At 31.3% G+C, this 22,538-nt stretch overlaps 2 protein-coding genes across 2 annotated transcripts; one reads left to right on the top strand and one right to left on the bottom strand.

Annotated features, from left to right (window-relative positions):
- The first annotated feature begins 1,814 nt into the window (after window positions 1-1,814).
- Window positions 1,815-4,609, top strand: LOC129916887 (leukocyte receptor cluster member 8 homolog). Its single transcript, XM_055997085.1, has one exon. It carries the CDS (start codon window positions 2,076-2,078, stop codon window positions 4,566-4,568), a length of 2,493 nt encoding a protein of 830 aa, XP_055853060.1. The 5' UTR covers window positions 1,815-2,075; the 3' UTR covers window positions 4,569-4,609.
- A 4,457-nt stretch (window positions 4,610-9,066) lies between these two features.
- Window positions 9,067-21,959, bottom strand: LOC129916911 (ubiquitin-conjugating enzyme E2-17 kDa). Its single transcript, XM_055997125.1, has 5 exons — window positions 21,674-21,959; window positions 18,698-18,761; window positions 9,662-9,693; window positions 9,407-9,590; window positions 9,067-9,353 (listed from the first exon to the last, which is right to left on the bottom strand). Exons 1-5 carry the CDS (start codon window positions 21,695-21,697, stop codon window positions 9,214-9,216), a joined length of 444 nt encoding a protein of 147 aa, XP_055853100.1. The 5' UTR covers window positions 21,698-21,959; the 3' UTR covers window positions 9,067-9,213.
- Window positions 21,960-22,538: the final 579 nt, after the last annotated feature.

Below are 22,538 nucleotides of genomic sequence, written 5' to 3' on the forward strand. Positions count from 1 at the left end.
TGACGAGCCACGACACGCGAGACAGTGCAACAAATAACAAAATGGTGCAATGTCATTTTGTTGCCTTTGTCTTTCCTTCGTTATTTCTCCTTTTTGCACTTTTCACCACTATTTTTACTTCGACTTTGTTTTCATACACATGAAGTTTTGAGTGTGTGAGTGTTAACTCGTCCACCCTCGTATTTGGTATTTTAAAGTGGGACCGTCAAATCTGAACTCGGTTTTCTTGCTTGTAGGGTTGCTTAAAAGCCCTATTGGGAAGTTCAAACATTTGTCCTTGTCTTCTCTAAATTTTTAAAGGAGAAAACCAAAACCATAAACAAAAAAAACCAAGACTGGAAACTTTCGTACGTCTTTCGATAGGTTCACGACATTCACCACACCTCGTGTTACCACAGTGGTGGCTTTCACATATATTCACAGACAACACTATAAACCAAACGGTTTTGGGGGTGAGACGTACGAAAGTTTCCAGTCTTGTGCCTACGGTTCGTAACTCTCGCATCGAGAAATTTCGCCCATGAAACACGCAAATCGGAACAAAAATAATGTGAATCGACACAAAAATCATTTTCTCACATTCGAATGCATTCGTTTTTTTCTATAAACAAAATTTTCTCACCTTGAAACATTTCTGAATGAAAATGCTTGACAATCTGGAAAAATGTGAATAAAACTGTGTCTATAAGAAAATTATCGAGATAATTTCTCGATTGAACTGCCAAAACTACTCAAGCAAAAAGGATGCGAGAAAGTAAGATAGGTATTTGAAAAAAAAAAAATTGATAATCTTGCATGAAATGTGAGATGTTACTTCTGAAAAAGTGTTCACGGTTATTTATTTTTGTATCACTTGAATTTTTAAAATGAAAAAAAAAAAGAATATTATTAATTATATACCTTCGGACTACCGAGCCTTAGGATATTTAATGTAAAACTTTGTCTATATGACCTTTGATGGCGAAAGGTAAAAATATTTTCCCTTTTTTTGACAGTATATTCCAATGGAATAAAAAATTTACAGGGTTGCTTCTCACATCGAGATACAGACACAGGTTATTTTTCCAAATAGATAAACGTTTGAAATTTTTGTTTTACAATTTTTCGATGCGAGAAGTTTTCGACAAAGTTACAGAACGTAGGCACAGGTAAAGTTTGTCGATGACCAAAACAAACATTTTATTAATAATTATTAATTATTAAGCATAGAAATGTATTTTAAATTTTGTAATATTTTTGATTTTTAACTCTTAACTACAATGACCTAAAAAGTGAAAAAGTGGCTGTCTCTTTCTCACCATCATCTGCAAGTGCAAAATCAACACAGACATTTCATACAAATTATAACAGTTTTACTATCGCAAATTGTTATAATTTATAGGAAATCCACAGTTCTATCTCACTTTTCTCCAAATGATCTGAATCCACTCTCAAAAGAATATGATTCCACTTTCCAGTTCAATTGAATTAGTATTAAAATCTTGTTTTGAAAAAAGTGAGATAAAACTGTCATACGGGTGAAAACGACGCACAATTTTTACCCTAGACTCACAGGGTTGAAAATCTTCCTATTAATCTTTTCAAATTGTCTTTCTCTTTCTGCAGTTATGTGTAATTTTGTCGTGTAAAAGCAAAGTATGCCAATCTCTTGTTGTTGTTGCTTCTCATGTAATTTTTCCTCTAAACAAGAAAGAGAAAAAGACAAAGACAAATGCTTAAAAACCCCCTATACAACCATGCTTTGGAAACAGAGCAGCTTCTAATTTTTTGTATCTTTTAACAAAAAATCTTTGATCGTAAAATATATAGCTGCCATTTTAACATTTTAAAATAAAATTATTTCATCATTTCAGTTGGGTTTTTACTTTTTTAATTGTTAGTTTACCAATTTTATTTGTTGAAATGTAAAATATGTTGACAAATTTTATTTCACATTAGATTAAAAAAAAAAATAGTATATCTATATAATCCACTAACAAAAAATTGGAAATTTATAATATATAAAATTATTAGAACATAAACACACACATACAAATTTTTTTTATTGAAGCTGTTGGGTAAGTATATAAAGAAGCATGTCAGATAAAGGAGACTCCGTCGTATCTACAATTATACCGCAGTCTATAATTGTCGACGCATCGCAACAATTAATTCCACATCCTGATGTTCATCAACAACAATATCAACAACATAATATTCATCAATTGCCACCAACAAACAATTGGGATTACTATAATAATTTAGCTTGCAACAAAAATGGCTATCAACAATATTCCGACTATTATAATAATTCTTATATGCATTTTGGTAATAATGTCAATAATACAATGCAACAAAATCAAAATCAAAAGTCCTCAAACTTCAATGATGGTCAATCTGATCAAGGAAAGACGACTCTGGTTAATAATACAATTTCTCCATTTAGATATTCTGATGTCGTCGACACCGCCACCGCCTCTGCCTTGCCAAATCAAAATCAAAAGAATCAACAACATTATCCAAATAAAAATCCACTTTTATTGAATTCAACTCCTGCTAGGAATCATTTGAATAGGTTTTCTTCTTCCAATGAACAACAACAACAAAACAAGTTTTCCTCCGACTTAAATCATTCCCAAGAAATTAATAATTTTGGCGGCATTCGTTTCAACTTAAATCAACGCAATCGACTTAGTAACGTGAATAATCCTCTTAATCTACTACGAAATAATCCGATTGGTGGAAAGAAAAAAAGAAAACGCAACAAAAATAATAAATTTCAGGCTCAACAGCAACTCCAACAACAACAACAACAACATCAGCAAAACCTACAAAACCGAACAGTTGTTCCCGACATGACGACGACAGTCGAACGCAATAATAGCGCATTCTTTGATCCAACTGTTCCTCCTCCCCCTGTTATATCTGCATCTCCAGATTTATCTAAACCCCCTCCACCGTTGGTACCTGCTGCTGTCACTGTCATCCCTGCCGCAGTCTCATCTCCACCAATTCCCATGGTAACCGATCATGACAGTAGTCTCAATGTTACACCAGTTGAATGTAGTAGTAACAACTTTTCAAATCCATTCAATCCAGCCGATGCTTGGCCGGAAAGTCTAAATACTTACGTTCAACGTTGTTATGCCAAATGTGTAACCGATCTGGACAAAGATCAAATTGATATTTGTTTGAAGGGAAAAATCACAGCGGCAGCCACAAGAAATGAGCTATGGACAAGGGATTGGAATTCTGAACCGATTCCCAGTGTCCATAGCGAAAGTAATCTACTTATTCAAAATAATTTAGCTATGAATAATAATAATCGATCAGATCGACAACAACAAAAAACACGTCCTGGAATATCGAAATGCTTGAATGCACGTTTAGGTCAACGTTCAGTTTTTAATCATCGTTCGGTAGATAGTCGTTCTAGATCGAGATCACCACGAGATAAAGAAAAACGTGATTCATCGCTAAGTCCACCACCACATAAAAAGAGTTCGCGAAGTTCCAGTTCCGAATCATCTGAAAAGAAGTCTTTAAATTATATTTCATTCAGCAGCAAAACCAAAAATAATAAAAATCCTAGAAAGAAACACCAACAAGTACAGAAAAATAATAAAGTACCTTTTCAATCGGTGGTTGGAGGTTCGATAGAAGATGATTCGCGACGTCTTCAAGAACGGGCAGCTCGATTTGGACAAGCTAATTTTTTGTCAACTTCTTCGTCTTCTTCGTCGTCGAATAAAAAACAAACAAAACAACACCATAAATCACAAATTTACGATGAATATGAAGTTGATACTAGCCTTGATGAATTTCATATAGTTGGCACAAGTAGGGACTTGGAAAAGTCATTTTTAAGATTAACAAAAGCCCCAATGCCCAATGAAGTGCGGCCAATTGATGTATTAGAAAGTTCCTTGCGTAATGTCAAAACTAAATGGCGAACAAAGCAGGATTATTATTATGCCTGCGATCAATTGAAATCAATTCGACAGGATTTGACGGTCCAAGGAATTCGTGATAAATTCACAGTTGAAGTCTATGAGACACATGCTCGAATTGCAATGGAAAAAGGTGATCATGAGGAATTCAATCAATGTCAGACACAATTAAAAATGCTATATACAGAGGTTGGAGGAAGCAACAATATATTGGAATTCATCTCTTATCGAATCTTGTATTATATTTTTACAAAAAATACCTTAGATATTACAACGGTTTTGCGTTCCTTAACGCCGGAACAAAGAACTCACCCAGCCATAGCACATGCTCTAGAATTAAGATCGGCATGGGCACTTGGAAATTATTGTGCATTTTTTAATCTCTACAAAAATGCACCGCTCATGTCTGGCTACTTGATTGATTGGTTCATCTTAAGAGAGCGAAAATGTGCTTTAAAAGTTATGATTAAATCTTATAGACCGTCGATAAGCATAGACATGATAAGTCGTGTTTTGGCTTTTGTTTCGTTAGAGAAATGTCGTGAGTTTCTCGAATCTGTTGGTGCTATATTAGATGGAGCACCGGGTAGCGAACAATTGAATTGTAAAAATAGCATGAGCGTTTTACAAAATTTATAAAGAATAATAATAATAAAAATTTTAATGATCCATTTAGTATATATATTTTTCTTTTTGTTGTAAAAATGGATATTATTTATAAAAGTTTTCATGAGAATCGGTTTTTTTTTTTTGAAAAAAAAAAAATATTTGTTTGCTTATTTATAATAAGTTTGAGCATGATTCAATTAAAGATCAATTTTATTTGAGTGAAAGGATTAAAAAAAAATAAATAAATTATTTAGGGAGTATTTTTTTCGCTAACCTTGTATTAATTTTAAGACAAACAACAAATAAAATACGTACATGGTTTTGCGATTAACAAATAAAAACAAAAAAAAGCAAATCAGTATTTTAACCGATTTGGAAAACTTTATTTGAGATAATTTTTTATTAAGTTGGTGTTATCATTTAACTTATGGAATATAAATAATATATATAAATTTAATAAAATGTACATTTTTTTTTACTGAATAATTACATTTATTTGTTATTATAAATAATAAAGATTTAGTTACAAAAAACATCTTTAAAAAAATTAATACTAATTTGAATTTTTTTCTGAGTTTTCAATAATAAGAAAGTAGTTGCTTAAGGTAAGCTTAAATTTACCAATATCGACCATATTATTTCACTTTGGATTTAGGTGAATTTTCGCTATTTTAATATCGAAATTGATCGGTACTACCAGAGCATTTTATAGGCAATGAGTCGAATTCGAAAAATTAACTCCAAGCCAAAAATAGCCGCTTTCAAAAATTAAATTTGAAATACATGAAAATGAAATATATAAGCAAATTGGTTGTCCCTGTTCATATCAATAGTGGATTTATTTTTTAATTTTTAAGGAGCCATAAAACGCCAAGGCCTTAGAGCCAAATTTTGATAAATCTGTAATCAAATGATAAACAGCCGGCTCTAGCAATACTTGGCTAGATCACTTACAAAAATAGTTAAACAAAAATGGTTTAATAAATACTTTCAACCTTCTTCTTCAGCAGTTGTGATTGGCCATATTTGTATATTTAGGTAGAACTCCTCGTTCTCTTCTGGGGCCCTATTTTGTAAAACGATTATCGTTAAAACTACTTCGTTTTCGTTGAAATGCGACTCGTATTACGATAATCGTTTTACATCAACTATACTCGTTAATCTTTACGACTGCCATTTACCTATCGTTTAACTTTCGTTTTTGTTAAGCTGTCATAATATTATTGCGTTTGGTGGTAGAATTCATGTGAGCCTCAAAAAAATATTTTTTTCGGTTTAGTTTGGCCAAACGACTTTCTCGTTTTAATTACATAATAGACCCCCCGTATTATGTATGTATACATTATGGTTCTACTCATAATCTTATATCTTTGTTATGATTAAATCCTCTTTTTTATTGGAATAATCATTGTAGTTGGTAAGGCAGGTGTGAAAAAGCGTTTCTGGAGCAAAAAGTGTGTTTTATAAAACCATCTATCCAATCCGAAGCTTCTAAGAACTTGGTGGTAACAAATATATTTCGGGCGGAATAATTTCCACGTGAATCTCAGAATAGGGCTGAATATTTCGGGCGGAATAATTTCCAAGTAAATCTTAGGATAGGGCTGCAGTTAGAATGAATGTGAACCTCAAAAAAATATTTTTTTCGGTTTAATTTGCACTTACGAAGTTATCGTTTTACAAAATTGCTCTTTGTCGTATTACGTTATAGACCATCTGAATGAGTAACCCTCGCTAAACTCAAAACGAAAGTCAGAACAATAGCTAAAGGCACTCGATAATTCAATACGAGTATCGTTTTACAAACAATAATCGTTCTACGCAGTAGGAGCCCTGTACTCCAGGATAGTGGATTGTAGGTAATGTTATACATAAAATAATCTCTTAAGCCTACTGCGTACCCTGAAGCGCCATTTTCCATACAAAAATAGCACAACGAAATCTTGAACGAATTTTTTTTTTGTTTTTGCTTTAAAACTTATTTTCTGATGTTTTTTCTTGAATTTTGTGTCTCTATTTTTATTATTCCGACTGTCATAATACCCCATGGTATTTTTTCGTTAACATGTTTGCTGTTGACTTTGGAGACTTCAAAATTTTTTGTGTCGCTTCAGCTGCGTACTAGGCTTTAAGTGTTGATCGATTTTGTCCTCAACAAACATCACGAAATAAGTTTAGATCTTGAATGGGTGCGTTCACGTACGCACAGATACCCTATCCAAGATACCTAAGTATCCGCTACGTTTGTGAACACGAATCAGCTGTTCTTCAAATCTCCCATAAGATACACAAGAATCCAGAAATTTTTAGGATACCTTTGGATTTTTTTGCTTGTCAACACATGTGTTCGATCAGCTGAGATTTTATATGGGATTGAAACAACACAAAGGTATCCGGATACCCTTGGATCGGTACGTGAACGCAACCAATAAGAGGACCAAGGTTTTGGATGCTCTTCCACACCAGACATCTTGTTGGGCTACGCCCTAATGGTATGTATAAAATGCCGCAACATTTGTCTTCATATCATGTGCGCAGAATACATAGGCCAATTTTATCAAATGAAGCATTTCTTTTATTGGGATTGGGATCTTTGACTAAGGCAAATGTCCGTTAGAACGATTTAACTACCCATCTAATAAGGCCAAGTATATATCACGCACCTTAACCGGTAAAGAGGTAGCTACAGCAGAATATAAAATTAATTATCTCTAAAAATAATTATCTATAAGTCAAATGAGTAGACAAAATCCGGTAACAGAATAAATTCTGAGGGTCATTCCGTAATTCAAAACGATAACAAAAATTGTAGTCGAAAACGTGATCGTCTTTAATTTGCTCTCCATATCATAACTCAACCGTTATTGTATGTAATCATGAAATTGCATACTTTAGGGTGCTTAATGAATTGGGTTGAGAAAAATGAATTGGTGTCGACCCATTTTGCAGTTGGAATTTACTAAGAAGAAAGATGAAAAAAGTGAATAATATTGCAATATTTGTTTTGTTCTTAGATTTTTTATTATTGTTGACAATTTTGTTTCTGCTTATTTACATACAAAGTTTCTATAAATTGTTAAAATTCAAAAAAGGATTAACTTTGTTCACAAATTTATTCAAGACGATACCTATTTAGCTACTAGTCCAATAATCGTCCAAACACAATCGTTTTCATGACGATAATAACACTCTAAAGTATAAACTCTTGCTTTAAGTGTTTTATAGCTGTGCACCAAAACCACCCTATTCGAGCGACTTCGCTTGCGCTATTAACCACTAACTTGCGCGAGTAAAAAATGGCTGTCAGCGAAACCATACTCTATTGTCTAATAGAAAACAACAGAAACCGAGGAAATTTTTCTTCATCACTTGCACGTAGTAAAAATAAATCTTAAAAGAATGACCGGCAAATTTTACATTCACATTGAATCGTTTATTTTCAAAAGGAGATACATGAGTCCATTTTATAAATTTTTTTTTCAGATGTATACATAAAATAATATAACTAAGTTTGTAAAGAATATTCACCCAACTGTTTTTGACGTAATGCAAGTTCTTATAACCAACTCACAATCACCCCTATTATATAAGCCGTTTGTACTAAAACTACTCAAAAACGACTAACTCTGGACGCCAAAATTAGGACTTGAGCAAAGTAATTATCGTGTCATAGTGAATAAGGGCGAAGGAAACTGCGCTCCTAGAGCAAATTGTTTTCTTGGCGTTTTAGTACAACCGACTTACGTAATAGGGGTGAATATGTGTAAACAAATCTGAATGATCTTTACAAAAAGATTTCAATCCGGTTTTTTTTTGCCTGAAAATTTGTATTAAATTGACTTATCTCCTATCGAAAATAAACGCTTCAATTTGTAAAAGGTTCCATAGCCGGTTTGATGAGGACTTTTTATCATTCACTTCTAGTGATGAAATAAAAGTTTAGGTTTTAGCTTTTAAAACCTTTGTTTAGTTTGGGTTACACAGGTTAAAAATAACTGAATTATGGTCCATAACTCTCTCTAGATGAAAACTATCTTTGCTTATACGAAAGGACTTATTATTCGGTTTGTGTAGATAGAATAAAAACATCTCCCAAGTAAACGTTTTGAATGGCCAAGACATGTAGAGTGAATGACGCCACTCCAGTGCATAATTTACAACGTCAGGCAAGAAGCAGAGATAGGCCTCATCTGTTATGAATTGATCAGGCTGAAATTATCGCCAAGTACTTGATGTTCGAAATTGAAGAAGGTTGGTGGTTTTGGATGAAGCTGGTTTTAAGAGGATATAAATTTAAAAAATACTTAAATTACTTATTCAAGCAGTAGACTGCACGAAAAAAACTACAGTTGTTACAGTTGAATACAAAGTCATAAAATTGGGTGTACATAATATTGTTAACCCATGCGGAAAACTATATTTTTTAGTTATTTTGTATTTTTTCTTCTTTATTTGGATTAACTTTTTTCACATCAATCGAGTGTAGTTTTAACATTTCGTGTAGTGTTTAAAAGAATAAAAATTTAGGTTATTAAATGAATATTTGAATTTATTTTGTTTCCTTTTTAAAAATAATAAATGTGTAGGAGAGCTTTTGTTTGTATCTTTTAACTGTTTTTATTTTAACGTTTATATTTGTTTTACATGACGGATCGGTTTTATAAACTGGAACGCATCACATAGCATATTTCCTAGTCCATTCTCGTGCTAGCTCATTATATTTTTCTCGATCAGTTTTATATATTCTTGCAATTTCAGGAACAAGTGGATCGTCTGGATTCGGGTCACAAAGAAGAGAGCAAATTGATAGTAAAACTGAAAATTAAATTATGTTAGTAAATAAGATACAATAAATCAAATCCAAAGACCTTTAGAAATAGTCAGTGCTGGTGACCATTGCGACCTTAAAATGTCGAGGCAAATCGAACCGTTACTATTAATGTTCGGGTGATATATGCGAGTTGTGAAAGCAACTTTTGGTGGTTTAAATGGATAATCTGTTGGAAAATGAATTGTTAAGAAAAACACACCACCTTGATATGGACTATCCGGCTGATTAAAGAAAAAAAAGATTAAAAAAATGAGTCATTTTTGTACTAGTCATACTTTCAATATTAGCTTACAGGTCCCATTATTGTTGCTTGCCAATGAAATACTGTATCGAAGAAAAAGAAGGATACAATTCAAATTAAACAGCATAAGTATGTTTATTTTATTCAAATACATTTGTACGCTTAACAAAATTAAATGGAAAATAGAAATATAGAACATTTTTTTTTTATTATTAGTTTATGTGCGCAATTGTTTTAAAGTAATCAAGACCTTCTTTATGAAATCGGGTAGTCTTTATTTTTGACATATATAAAACAAATTATAATTTACGAGTAAACTCTTTAAATTCTTTAACAATTCCTTTTCCCGCACAACTGCTTTTCGATTTTTGTCTATTCAATCTCCTCGTATCGTTTCATTAATAAACTTCCGCTATCTTTGAAAACAATTACTGCTCCTGGTATGTTCCCTAGGGGTTTAAAACTCTGGTTATTTGATTTAGACTATTTAAATTTAAAACCTTTTATTTCGGGTATTCTGGTTTATTCATGATAATAATTATCTTGCTAAGAATTGTAACTTCTTTGATTGTATTGTAAACTCATTAAATCTTATTTTTAAATCATGTAGAAATTAAGTGTCCCCTCCCCCCAATAAATTAAATTAAATAAATTAACAAAAAGATCATTCAGTTTTTCTGTGCTATCTGTTACTATTCTACTGTAACAAAATTTTTGTAAAAAGGCAAAAGATTTGGCATGAAATTCAAATTATAAAAATAGTTTTTCATTTGTTTGGTTCAATTAAGATTATGCAAAAAATAAATACGAAATACTACGTTGAAACTGTTGCATATGTTTTGCACAGCACTGTAGATGCTATAATACAAAAATTTTGTTTGCTGATTTGAATAACGAACTTTTTTCACAAAAATATGTAAATATTCCAACTTCAACGAAATTTTAAATTCTCAAAATAGTACAGGTAAAATAGGCATTTATAAAAAAAAAATTGTTACACTCATGAAACTTGGCAAAAAGTTTGCTTTTGGGATAAGAACCAAGTACAAAAAAAAAAGTCTATAAAAAAAAGTTGGGTGGAAGGGTGTTTTTTCGCGGACAAGAGGGAGGAGCTGAAGGTCAAAAATATACTGAAAAAAATTGTTTGTTGAATATCATCATTATGATACATGTTTTCAAGGTATTTTTTGATGCTGAATCTAATGCCATAAAAATAAAGCCAATGCGATTGCTCTAAGAAAAGTTATTTCCGATTAAAAACCTGGGTGCTTGTTTTTTGACCTCAACAGGTAAAATACAACCGAAACCCATGTGAAAAACATGCTACACTGACAAAATTTGGGATGAAGGTTAAAGATAAAACAGGGACAAAGGATTCATAAAGTTTTTTAAAAATATTTTGTGTGAAAGGGTTTTTTTTTTATAGGTTAAGTTGTGTGTGAGAAAGGTATCATAACAGCTAACTTGGTACCACTAATATTACTCTAGTATTTCACACTTTTTCAAATATACCCATATTTTCTTTACTTCTAAAAAAAACACCTTTTCACATAAAAAAAATGTATAGACTTACATTATTCGTAGTTCCCATGGGAAAGAGAACATACAGTGCGATTCACATGGTTAGACGCACCAATTTCCATTTACATAAATTTCATTTTTTTGTAGGTGTGTATAAGAATAACCAAAAAAATTGTATTCATTAGAATGGTTACTTAGTCCTTAATAGAAAAACAAAAAGAAATAGTGGGTGAGTGGAAGTTAACGGTACTTTTTAATCCTTCTTGTCTCTGATGCAAGAAAAAAGGGCACTTTTTTTGGTTCACATGATTAGACGCACACCTTAAATTAGTTAGTTTGGCGAGATCTATTGCGCTGATTTGATTAAATTTGGAAGATTAAGCATCAAGGAGTAATTTTTTAGTGATTTTCATTCAAAATCTGTAAAAAAAAGTTCTGAGCGCGAAATAAAAAGGGAAAAATGACGCGTTGGATTCCAAAGGTGTTTCCATAAGCACCATTGCCAAAAAATAGGATGAAGTGACCATTTTGAGAGGAATTATTTTTTAGACAGTGCCTCCTACGGTAAAAAAAACTTCAAGGGAGGAACAATAGAAGCTTTAACACTTCAGGAAAAAAGAAAATTTACAAGAAAAGCTTCGAATTCAGCCCTATCCACGAGCAAAATTAAAGAAAATGCTGGGATAACGGAAAAAACATCAACTTTTCGGCAAATTATTTTGAGTGCCGGACATCCTTTATTAAAATAAAACTTAAAAGTAGTCTCTAAAAAACGTTGTTTGAAAGGAGACTATTTTTAAGTTTTATTTTAATAAAGGATGTCCGGCACTCAAAATAATTTGCCGAAAAGTTGATGTTTTTTCCGTTATCCCAGCATTTTCTTTAATTTTGCTCGTGGATAGGGCTGAATTCGAAGCTTTTCTTGTAAATTTTCTTTTTTCCTGAAGTGTTAAAGCTTCTATTGTTCCTCCCTTGAAGTTTTTTTTACCGTAGGAGGCACTGTCTAAAAAATAATTCCTCTCAAAATGGTCACTTCATCCTATTTTTTGGCAATGGTGCTTATGGAAACACCTTTGGAATCCAACGCGTCATTTTTCCCTTTTTATTTCGCGCTCAGAACTTTTTTTTACAGATTTTGAATGAAAATCACTAAAAAATTACTCCTTGATGCTTAATCTTCCAAATTTAATCAAATCAGCGCAATAGATCTCGCCAAACTAACTAATTTAAGGTGTGCGTCTAATCATGTGAACCAAAAAAAGTGCCCTTTTTTCTTGCATCAGAGACAAGAAGGATTAAAAAGTACCGTTAACTTCCACTCACCCACTATTTCTTTTTGTTTTTCTATTAAGGACTAAGTAACCATTCTAATGAATACAATTTTTTTGGTTATTCTTGTACACACCTACAAAAAAATGAAATTTATGTAAACGGAAATTGGTGCGTCTAACCATGTGAATCGCACTGTATTTAATGAATTTCGTAAGGGTACCATTTATACCATTGATTTTATCGGACTTGTCGCGGATTTTTCTCTATTTCCCAAAAAACACCCTTTAACCTAAAATATTTATATAGACTTTTTGAGTTCTTGCTTTCTGTTATAAATGAAATATTTTTACCAATTTTCATTGGTGTAACAATTTTTTCAAAGTTTTTGTGGTACTTATTCCAAACTTCATAATTTCTTGAAAAAAAAAACACCCTTTCAATCAAAATAATTTTTTACTTTTTATAGATTCTTAATTCTTATACCAACCAAAACTATTTCACCAAGTTTTAAAAATTAATAAAATATAAGTTAGCTGTTATGATACCTTTCTCACACACAACTTAACCTATCAAAAAAACACCCTTTCACCCAAAATATTTTTAAAAACTTTATGAATCCTTTGTCCCTGTTTTATCTTTAACCTTCATCCCAAATTTTGTCAGTGTAGCATGTTTTTCACATGGGTTTCGGTTATATTTTACCTGTTGAGGTAAAAAAAACAAGCACCCTGGTTTTTAATCGGAAATAACTTTTCTTAGAGCAATCGCATTGACTTTATTTTTATGTCATTAGATTCAGCATTAAAAAATACCTTGAAAACATGTATCATATGATGATATTCAACAAACAATTTTTTTCAGTATATTTTTGACCTTCAGCTCCTCCCTCTTGTCCGCGAAAAAACACCCTTCCACCCAATATAGACTTTTTTTGTACTTGGTTCTTATCCCAAAAGCAAACTTTTTGCCAAGTTTCATGAGTGTAACAATTTTTTTTTTATTTCTTGATTTTATGTACTATTTTACCTGTTTTACAGATTTAATTTTTTCGATCTTGTGAAAATTTTTTTTAATGCGTATTTATAAATAAAATAAGTTCTGGATGAATACTTACTTAAAAAAATGTTTTTTGTTTTTAAAAAAATATTATTTTTTTAATGATCAATGATTTTGAGTTTTTGTAAAATCAAGTGGCATACTTTTTTAGGTCTCAGATTTATTTAAGAAGTTCGGCTAAAAACGCATGTTTAGGTAAACTTCTGACTAACTAATTTTCTTGGAGTAAGATATTCCACAAATCGACTCTGTTTAGTTAAAATAAAACAGTTTCAATATTGTATGCCAAATTAGGTAGTATTACAATGTAAAATAACTTAGTTTTCATTTAAAACTCTAAACCTCTTTCGTTTGCATTTTTTTGCTCGGTACCATGTGCCCGTGGCAACGAAGCTATGAATTCTTGGTTTTCCATGGCCACTGTTAAACAAGGCAGAGGAAAGGTTATGGTCTGTCGATTCTTTTCTTGACATAGATGGCATCATGGATCTTTTTATGTATAGAGATAAAAAGGATGGAGAATTGTATGCTTCCACATGCTGAAATGGACATTATAACACGATAAAGACCCAAAAAATCTTCAAAAATATTTAAAGAGTGCAAAATATTGACATATTGAAATATTAACATTTGAGGGCCCTATTATGACAAGCATATTTTGTGTGAAAGGGTTTTTTTTTTATAGGTTAAGTTGTGTGTGAGAAAGGTATCATAACAGCTAACTTGGTACCACTAATATTACTCTAGTATTTCACACTTTTTCAAATATACCCATATTTTCTTTACTTCTAAAAAAAACACCTTTTCACATAAAAAAAATGTATAGACTTACATTATTCGTAGTTCCCATGGGAAAGAGAACACACAGTGCGATTCACATGGTTAGACGCACCAATTTCCATTTACATAAATTTCATTTTTTTGTAGGTGTGTATAAGAATAACCAAAAAAATTGTATTCATTAGAATGGTTATTTAGTCCTTAATAGAAAAACAAAAAGAAATAGTGGGTGAGTGGAAGTTAACGGTACTTTTTAATCCTTCTTGTCTCTGATGCAAGAAAAAAGGGCACTTTTTTTGGTTCACATGATTAGACGCACACCTTAAATTAGTTAGTTTGGCGAGATCTATTGCGCTGATTTGATTAAATTTGGAAGATTAAGCATCAAGGAGTAATTTTTTAGTGATTTTCATTCAAAATCTGTAAAAAAAAGTTCTGAGCGCGAAATAAAAAGGGAAAAATGACGCGTTGGATTCCAAAGGTGTTTCCATAAGCACCATTGCCAAAAAATAGGATGAAGTGACCATTTTGAGAGGAATTATTTTTTAGACAGTGCCTCCTACGGTAAAAAAAACTTCAAGGGAGGAACAATAGAAGCTTTAACACTTCAGGAAAAAAGAAAATTTACAAGAAAAGCTTCGAATTCAGCCCTATCCACGAGCAAAATTAAAGAAAATGCTGGGATAACGGAAAAAACATCAACTTTTCGGCAAATTATTTTGAGTGCCGGACATCCTTTATTAAAATAAAACTTAAAAGTAGTCTCTAAAAAACGTTGTTTGAAAGGAGACTATTTTTAAGTTTTATTTTAATAAAGGATGCCCGGCACTCAAAATAATTTGCCGAAAAGTTGATGTTTTTTCCGTTATCCCAGCATTTTCTTTAATTTTGCTCGTGGATAGGGCTGAATTCGAAGCTTTTCTTGTAAATTTTCATTTTTCCTGAAGTGTTAAAGCTTCTATTGTTCCTGCCTTGAAGTTTTTTTTTTACCGTAGGAGGCACTGTCTAAAAAATAATTCCTCTCAAAAAGTTTCATGAGTGTAACAATTTTTTTTTTATTTCTTGATTTTATGTACTATTTTACCTGTTTTACAGATTTAATTTTTTCGATCTTGTGAAAATTTTTTTTAATGCGTATTTATAAATAAAATAAGTTCTGGATGAATACTTACTTAAAAAAATGTTTTTTGTTTTTAAAAAAATATTATTTTTTTAATGATCAATGATTTTGAGTTTTTGTAAAATCAAGTGGCATACTTTTTTAGGTCTCAGATTTATTTAAGAAGTTCGGCTAAAAACGCATGTTTAGGTAAACTTCTGACTAACTAATTTTCTTGGAGTAAGATATTCCACAAATCGACTCTGTTTAGTTAAAATAAAACAGTTTCAATCCAAATTAGGTAGTATTACAATGTAAAATAACTTAGTTTTCATTTAAAACTCTAAACCTCTTTCGTTTGCATTTTTTTGCTCGGTACCATGTGCCCGTGGCAACGAAGCTATGAATTCTTGGTTTTCCATGGCCACTGTTAAACAAGGCAGAGGAAAGGTTATGGTCTGTCGATTCTTTTCTTGACATAGATGGCATCATGGATCTTTTTATGTATAGAGATAAAAAGGATGGAGAATTGTATGCTTCCACATGCTGAAATGGACATTATAACACGATAAAGACCCAAAAAATCTTCAAAAATATTTAAAGAGTGCAAAATATTGACATATTGAAATATTAACATTTGAGGGCCCTATTATGACACGCATGTCAAACGTGTTAATATGTATTCAATTAAAAATTAATGGCAGTTTTAATTAAATAAAATATTTAAATATCAAACTTTTTCTCAAGATTTCTTTTAATTTTTCGTTAAAAAATTTATGTTATTATTTCAATACTGACATTCGAAATTTGGTAGATATTAGTCAACTTACGCTCTTAATCTAAATTATTTAATCTCATCAAAAAGTTTAGACATAACTGCACTTATGTTATGACTCCTTTACATGAAAACATAACAGATTTGCAGTGACCGACTGAAAACGAAGGTGAAGCTGTATGAAGCGTACTGCCAAAGTTAAAAGATGTAAAAAGATTTTGATAATTCTGTTTTTATTTGAAAGCTGGTAAGTGTGGTTCCATTTTAATTTGGTCCAGTTTTGACTATGGGATTCATGAGAAAACCATAATATGATAAAGTTAAGATCCATAGGAGTCGGTTATTTTTTGATAAAAAGGATTATTTATATTCGTATGGTTGAGAGATCACTTTGAAAACATTCTGATTGTGTATGTATGCATGAATTTATTTGGAAAATATCGACTGATTTTCACTTTGACAAAACAATGACTCCAGCTATTTGTTACATTAATTTTTTTTTGCTGCCAGCAATTTTTGTGCCGCGCTCGCTTCAAAATTATTAACCTCCTTAAGTTGAATTTTCAGAAAAAAAAAATTGAAACAATTATTTTACATCGCCGCTTTGCATCTGTATATTTTTGATTCCTCTACAAGCATTTGAAAAAAACTAAAAACTTAAAATGATTCTCCTGAAAAGTAGCGAAAATTGACATTGTCGTTATGAGTTATTGTCAAAGAATTTGAACATAAACGCTTATATTTCACTTTTCCATTTATGTACATTGTACAGTCATGGCCAGAAGTATTAGGCACTCTTATAATATAGTATTTTTAAGATGGAAACAAAAGGTAAATGCAGAAATCTGAAACATTTTAATAATTGAGTAGTATTGACTTGCAGCCAAGATGTTTCAGAGTGTTTTCAGTTGTTTTGTGAAACCAAATCAATGCCTGTTTCGATGGGAGGAAATTAATCGTATGAGAATGTCATTAGAAATACGGCTTCAAGATATCATCCGCATGTTCTTCATTTCGTTTATTTTCTATTTTGGGCCGATTTAACTACATATAACGATATGTCAGCGAACATGAAACCTTAAATCAAGTTTTAAGGAGTTAATGCTTCTTCTTCAGAACCGGATTCCTTTTGATTATTTTGCTGCATACTGAAGCTTTCTTACTATGAATACTAATAGTTTTGTACAATTAACCTCAGTAACACATTTGTAGATTTGTACGTGTTTGGTAATCTTTGTATTATCAACTCCTTATTACAGTGGAGGAAAAATTAAGATCTGAGGTTTCATACTTCCCGATATATGGATAGTTAAAAAAATAGTGATCAGTGATAGTGAAATCGGCCCAACAAGATGAGAACCAGCTGATAAGATGCCATATTTGTAAGGACACTTACATGCACAACGACTAATTCATTGGTTTGATGAAGCAATTTCTACTTTTGATATCTGCAATTATCATTTATTTCCATCTTATTTGGCCTTATCACGAATTCCACTCGTATCGATTCCCAAAAAAACCATCACGGAATCCGATCGTAATGGAAAATTTCATACAAATCGTCACTACGATCATTTTGTGATTGTTTTTTTTTTTCGGGAATCGTAGAAAATTTCCGATACGAATGGAATGCGTGATAAGGCCTATTTCGTTTTGAAAATAGAGAATCTTATAAGAGGTGCCTGGTTTTGAATTCCTTTAAAAAAAATCGAATTTTCGGCTATCTAACAAAAATCGCTTCAAACTGAGCAAAAATCGCCTTTTTTAAATCCCTCTTTTTTGAGGGATTTACACGGATTTAAAGTCAAAAATATATATGTGCCCATGATTATGAAAGTAGACTAAGTCACTTTTTGCATTGTTTGAAGAAAAACTTACATAATAATTTTCTTATCACGATTTAATTATATTTCTTTTATGAAATCACTAGAGGAGCAATAAAGAAGTTTATTTACTGCAATTTGGCTTTCAAATAAACTTTACCCCCTAAATAATAATTGTTTTTAGGCTAGATTTGATGCCATTTATAGGAGTGATTTAGTCCACTTTCATAATTAAGGGCACATATTTTTGATGGCATAGTTCTTGTGAAAAAATTCAAACAATTGTGATTTGTCTTCCAGTAATTGTCTTAAGGAAATTTTTTCTCCATAAAACAACAGCTAATAATTTACCTTCTACTTCATCTTCACTCATATCTTAATTATATTCGCAATTTTCTATTGATTTTGATTAAAACACACAAAATTATTGATCAAAAGAATCTCTGGTTTTGTTCTGTACAAATTGTTTTGAATTCAGCTTGACGTTCGTGAAAAAATTGTAATAAAACGACACACAAACTAACCCAAAAAGAATTCGGTCTGTTTTCAAATTCCTTTTTAACACCGAAAATTCTTTTTTTTTAGATGATCCTAAAATTTAAAGGAATTCGATATAATACTTTTGAACATGACTGTAAACTGTTACCAAAATGCTTACATTAAACTGAAATTATAAACTTAGTATACAAAAAAGTATCTGTAATTGAGTTTGTGCGTACATTGGTAAATAACAATAGTTTTATTAGTAAACTTTTACTTACAATCATCGCCAACTGGTCCGGCTGAGCATTGTGCCGGTGGATCTCTGCCAAGATCTTGTAGTTCCTGAAAATAAATTACCACGAATATAATTTATTTTATAGCGGTTACAAATTAAAAAAAGAAATCAAATATGAGTTAAACAGCACAAGAATATACTTTGGCCATGAGTGATAAGCCTTAACTACATTGACCCAAAAAGTGTTAAAATACAAAAGTGAACAATTTTTTGATAGTTTTTCGGGCTGTAAATGGTCTCCGGGAAGCAAAATTGTTCTTAATTTACTTTTTACCGAAACGAGCTAATGATGCAGTTCTACTAAATTCAGGGCGCTCTTTCCGAATTTGAAAACATTTTTTCTAAAGAATTTCATTCAGCTGATAAAAATAATAACCAATTATAATTGGTAGCCACTTTAGTCTAAGCTCCAAATTTTTCAATTGAAATTCATTCAAATTGTTTAAAAAAACATTTTTATAAGTGATAAAACAATTTCCCATAGTTTGAATGTAAAACTTTCAGAAATGTCATATATACATTTGAATTGGAGCTATACATTCTACAATTTACATTGAATTCTTAATTTGATCAATGAGTATCGCCAATGACAATTTCAAACAATAATGTAATAATGTACAATATTTATTTATTCTTTTATGTCTTTGTTGAAAATAAATATTACTTATATTTTAGTTTTAACTTTCGATTTACGTTAAGATAATTAAATGGGACATCGAACAGTAAAAACAGGTAAGTAGCCTTCTTAAAAAGTGTTTTTGATTGTTCTAAGTCCCATACCCATTCCATCCCATTCTAAGTCCACTTTTTATTTAAGGAAAGTGTGCATTTGTATAGGTATTGTTATATGTCCAACATTGGGTTTTTAGTTTTGAAATATATTAAAAAAATAGTATTTATTTACTAATGAGGTAAATCTGTATTGTTTATTCAAAATAAAAGAACAAACTTTAGGAAACACATAACTTGAATGACCGGCGAGCAAAAAAATATCGCTTGGAATCCTAGTCTAAGAGCCCACAGCAAATTTTGGGAGTATGTAAGTATGCAGTTTTGTAGGCTTATGCGTTCAAATGACGAATTCAAAAGTCTGGCAGCTTTATATGGTTTTCGAGGGGTTAAGCATCGTAAGTTTTCCAATTGATGTGAGTAGGCTAAATTAACACAAAATCACATTATGAAGAAAAGAACTGGTGCTGTCATTTTCCCTTAGCCTAAAGACATTAATCTTGACGATGCAATCAATAGAACTCAAGATAAAAGCTGGTTAAGCGGCTATGTTTTGGAGACTTTTCTCATTAATTTATTGTTTGTTTGTTTGAATTCAAAACTCTCCAACCAAGCCGATATCGTTAGTTTAAAATGCTTATATCTCGAGATCTATTTATCGCATCACCGAGATTGAGGAATTCAGGCTTAAGGGAAATGACGGAGCATCACTCCTTGCATTCAGAATGTGAATTTGTGTTAATTTACTTTAAAACTCTTAATTTAACTTAATTTAATTTAAAACTCGTAACGTTTCGCCCCCCGGAAATTATATAAAGTCGCGATTTAAAGTTGCCCGACTCTTGAATTCGATATTAGAACTCATAAGGCTATAAAACCGCATACTTAAAATTTGATTATACCTCCACTCTCAAAATTTGCTGTTGGCTATCTATCTATCAGTTTGAAACTTAAAAAACGTCTCCTGTAAAATTAGCTTTTGGTGACTTAGAACAATTTTTTCAGCCGACGAAACGATGCGAAAAGTTTTTTTTTATGGTAAAAAAAAAAAAAAAACATTTTTCAAAGTTATGTTATCTCACAAACCAATTGCGCTAGCGGGAAAAAAATATTTTTACTTTTTGTACTTTTGCAAAGTTAAATTTTGAGTAATTCTGGGTAGCACTTGATTTTTTGTATGCATATAAAAAATTCGTGGTGAGGTCAATTTCAAGTTAAACAGAGATTTTTGCATCGCGTTGTTTTTCATGCTTTTCCTTTTAGGTATAATTGTTTTCACCCAAAGAAGGTACTAACGTTGGAGACCGTCAACAAGTAATTCATAGCAATGGGTAACGCTTCATCCCGGCGGTTATAGTTAAATATCAACGCGACATTAACAACGCTCTTTTGAACGAGGCCATTATATTGTAATAAGGCCTTTATACTGAAAAGACAAATTTTCCTCGTCCAACACTCAAAAATCTGATTTATGAAAGTTTATTTGGATCCATATTGTGTGCATTTTAGAATAAGGGTTATTTTTTTGTAAGAAAAAAAAAAAATAATTAAAGCGTTGTCAAAAGGATCTATACATCAGTAGGCAATAATTATGTTTGTTTAACCCCCAAACCAACAGTCTAAAACAAATCCAACCAAAAATAAATAATTATTTTGTTATCACACATAATAATATCCATAATTTGCTGTGGGTAATTTTTTTTTTTTTTAATAAAGTCTAAGACGTTTTTTGTTATGACTAACAACTAAACCATCTTTCATTCCTAGGAAAGACGAAAGAAACGGCTTAAATTGATTTTATCTCCATTTCGGAATTAGCATTATTTTAGCCAGCCACTTTTGAGGTTTGAGGATATATTTTTTTTTTTCTTTTTATTTTGTAAATCTTATGTGTATTTTTTTTATTTGCTATATAAAAATGCTGTATATATAAATAAATATATATGCATATATATAAGAAATATTGACCTATGTATATATATATACATATATGTACATATATATGTAGTATTAAGAAAACACGTAGCCGCATATATACATACTTATGTATAAGCGCATTAATATTTATATATGTACCCATAACGGATACAATCACGCCTTTTTCACAAATTTTAATCTTTCGCTATTAATAAAATTTATAACCAACAAGAAAGAACCAAAAAAAAAAATGAACCAAAAAAAAAATGTGAGCGTGATGATTAGTTGGCTACGGAAATTATTATCCTCTTACCTTGTTGATTCTTTTCAAAGCCATTTTTACGCCAACTAATTAAGGTTTTGATATTTGGTTGAAGGGAAACAAAATCTAACAGTTTTCAACAGGGCTATGTACTTAATTTATTATTTTATACACTTTTCGACTAGAAAAGATATAAGGCGATATTCCAGAAAACTTCTCTAAATGAGAAAATTTTCTGTTCCACTCCAACACTGTTCTTCTTTCTAAATTCCTTTGTTCCTTTGTGTGTCGCTTTTCTTATTGTTCCGCTGTATTTCACACTGGAACTGCACATCCGATACTTCTTGCTACAACCATTTTATAATTTCCAATTGGGTTTTTTATCTAGATGTCAAATTTTATATTGAACAAGTTTCTCCTAGATAGATTTGATTGAAAATAACAACTATGCGAAATGGTTGTTGTTGTTTTTTGAGTTATTTTTTTGCTCCAAGCAAGAAAGAGAAACGATAAGGGTAAATGATGTAAAAGTCCAATGGGAGTTTTGAGGGCTCTTTCAAACCAAGTCACGAAAGTAGCCGCTCTGGAAAACGCTCCAAATCCAATTTGGATTTCAAAAAAGAAGATTCCATAATATCAAATTGTTCCAAGGCATTTATTCCAACTCATTTTTACTGGCAGAAATGAGGTGAAGGTGAGCTAAAGTTTTTGTTTTTGGACTCTATTTCAAATTTTAAAGACTACACAGTATACAGAATAATGTACACAGAATAAAGTACGAAAACACTGGCTACACCATAAACAAAAAATACCAAGACTGGAAACTCGGCGGTCAACTGACGTTTGCCTACAAGCTGCGAGGTGTGGTGAATGTCGTGAACCTATTGTTGTGTTCGTGTCCGATGAGTGGTGAATG

Source organism: Episyrphus balteatus, chromosome 3 (genome assembly GCF_945859705.1).
Source record: "Episyrphus balteatus chromosome 3, idEpiBalt1.1, whole genome shotgun sequence".
Classification (NCBI taxonomy): Eukaryota; Metazoa; Arthropoda; class Insecta; order Diptera; family Syrphidae; genus Episyrphus; species Episyrphus balteatus.

What these genes read in the sequence shown, in the direction of transcription:
- LOC129916887 (XM_055997085.1), top strand. Translation starts at nt 2,076, where the DNA reads ATGTCAGATAAAGGAGACTCCGTCGTATCTACAATTATACCGCAGTCT.
- LOC129916911 (XM_055997125.1), bottom strand. Translation starts at nt 21,697, where the DNA reads ATGGCTTTGAAAAGAATCAACAAG. An exon ending in CTTTGAAAAGAATCAACAAG is followed by an intron (nt 18,762 to 21,673) that starts GTAAGAGGATAA and finishes ATTTATTTTCAG; the next exon opens with GAACTACAAGATCTTGGCAG. An exon ending in AAGCAACAATAATGGGACCT is followed by an intron (nt 9,591 to 9,661) that starts GTAAGCTAATAT and finishes TTCTTTAATCAG; the next exon opens with CCGGATAGTCCATATCAAGG.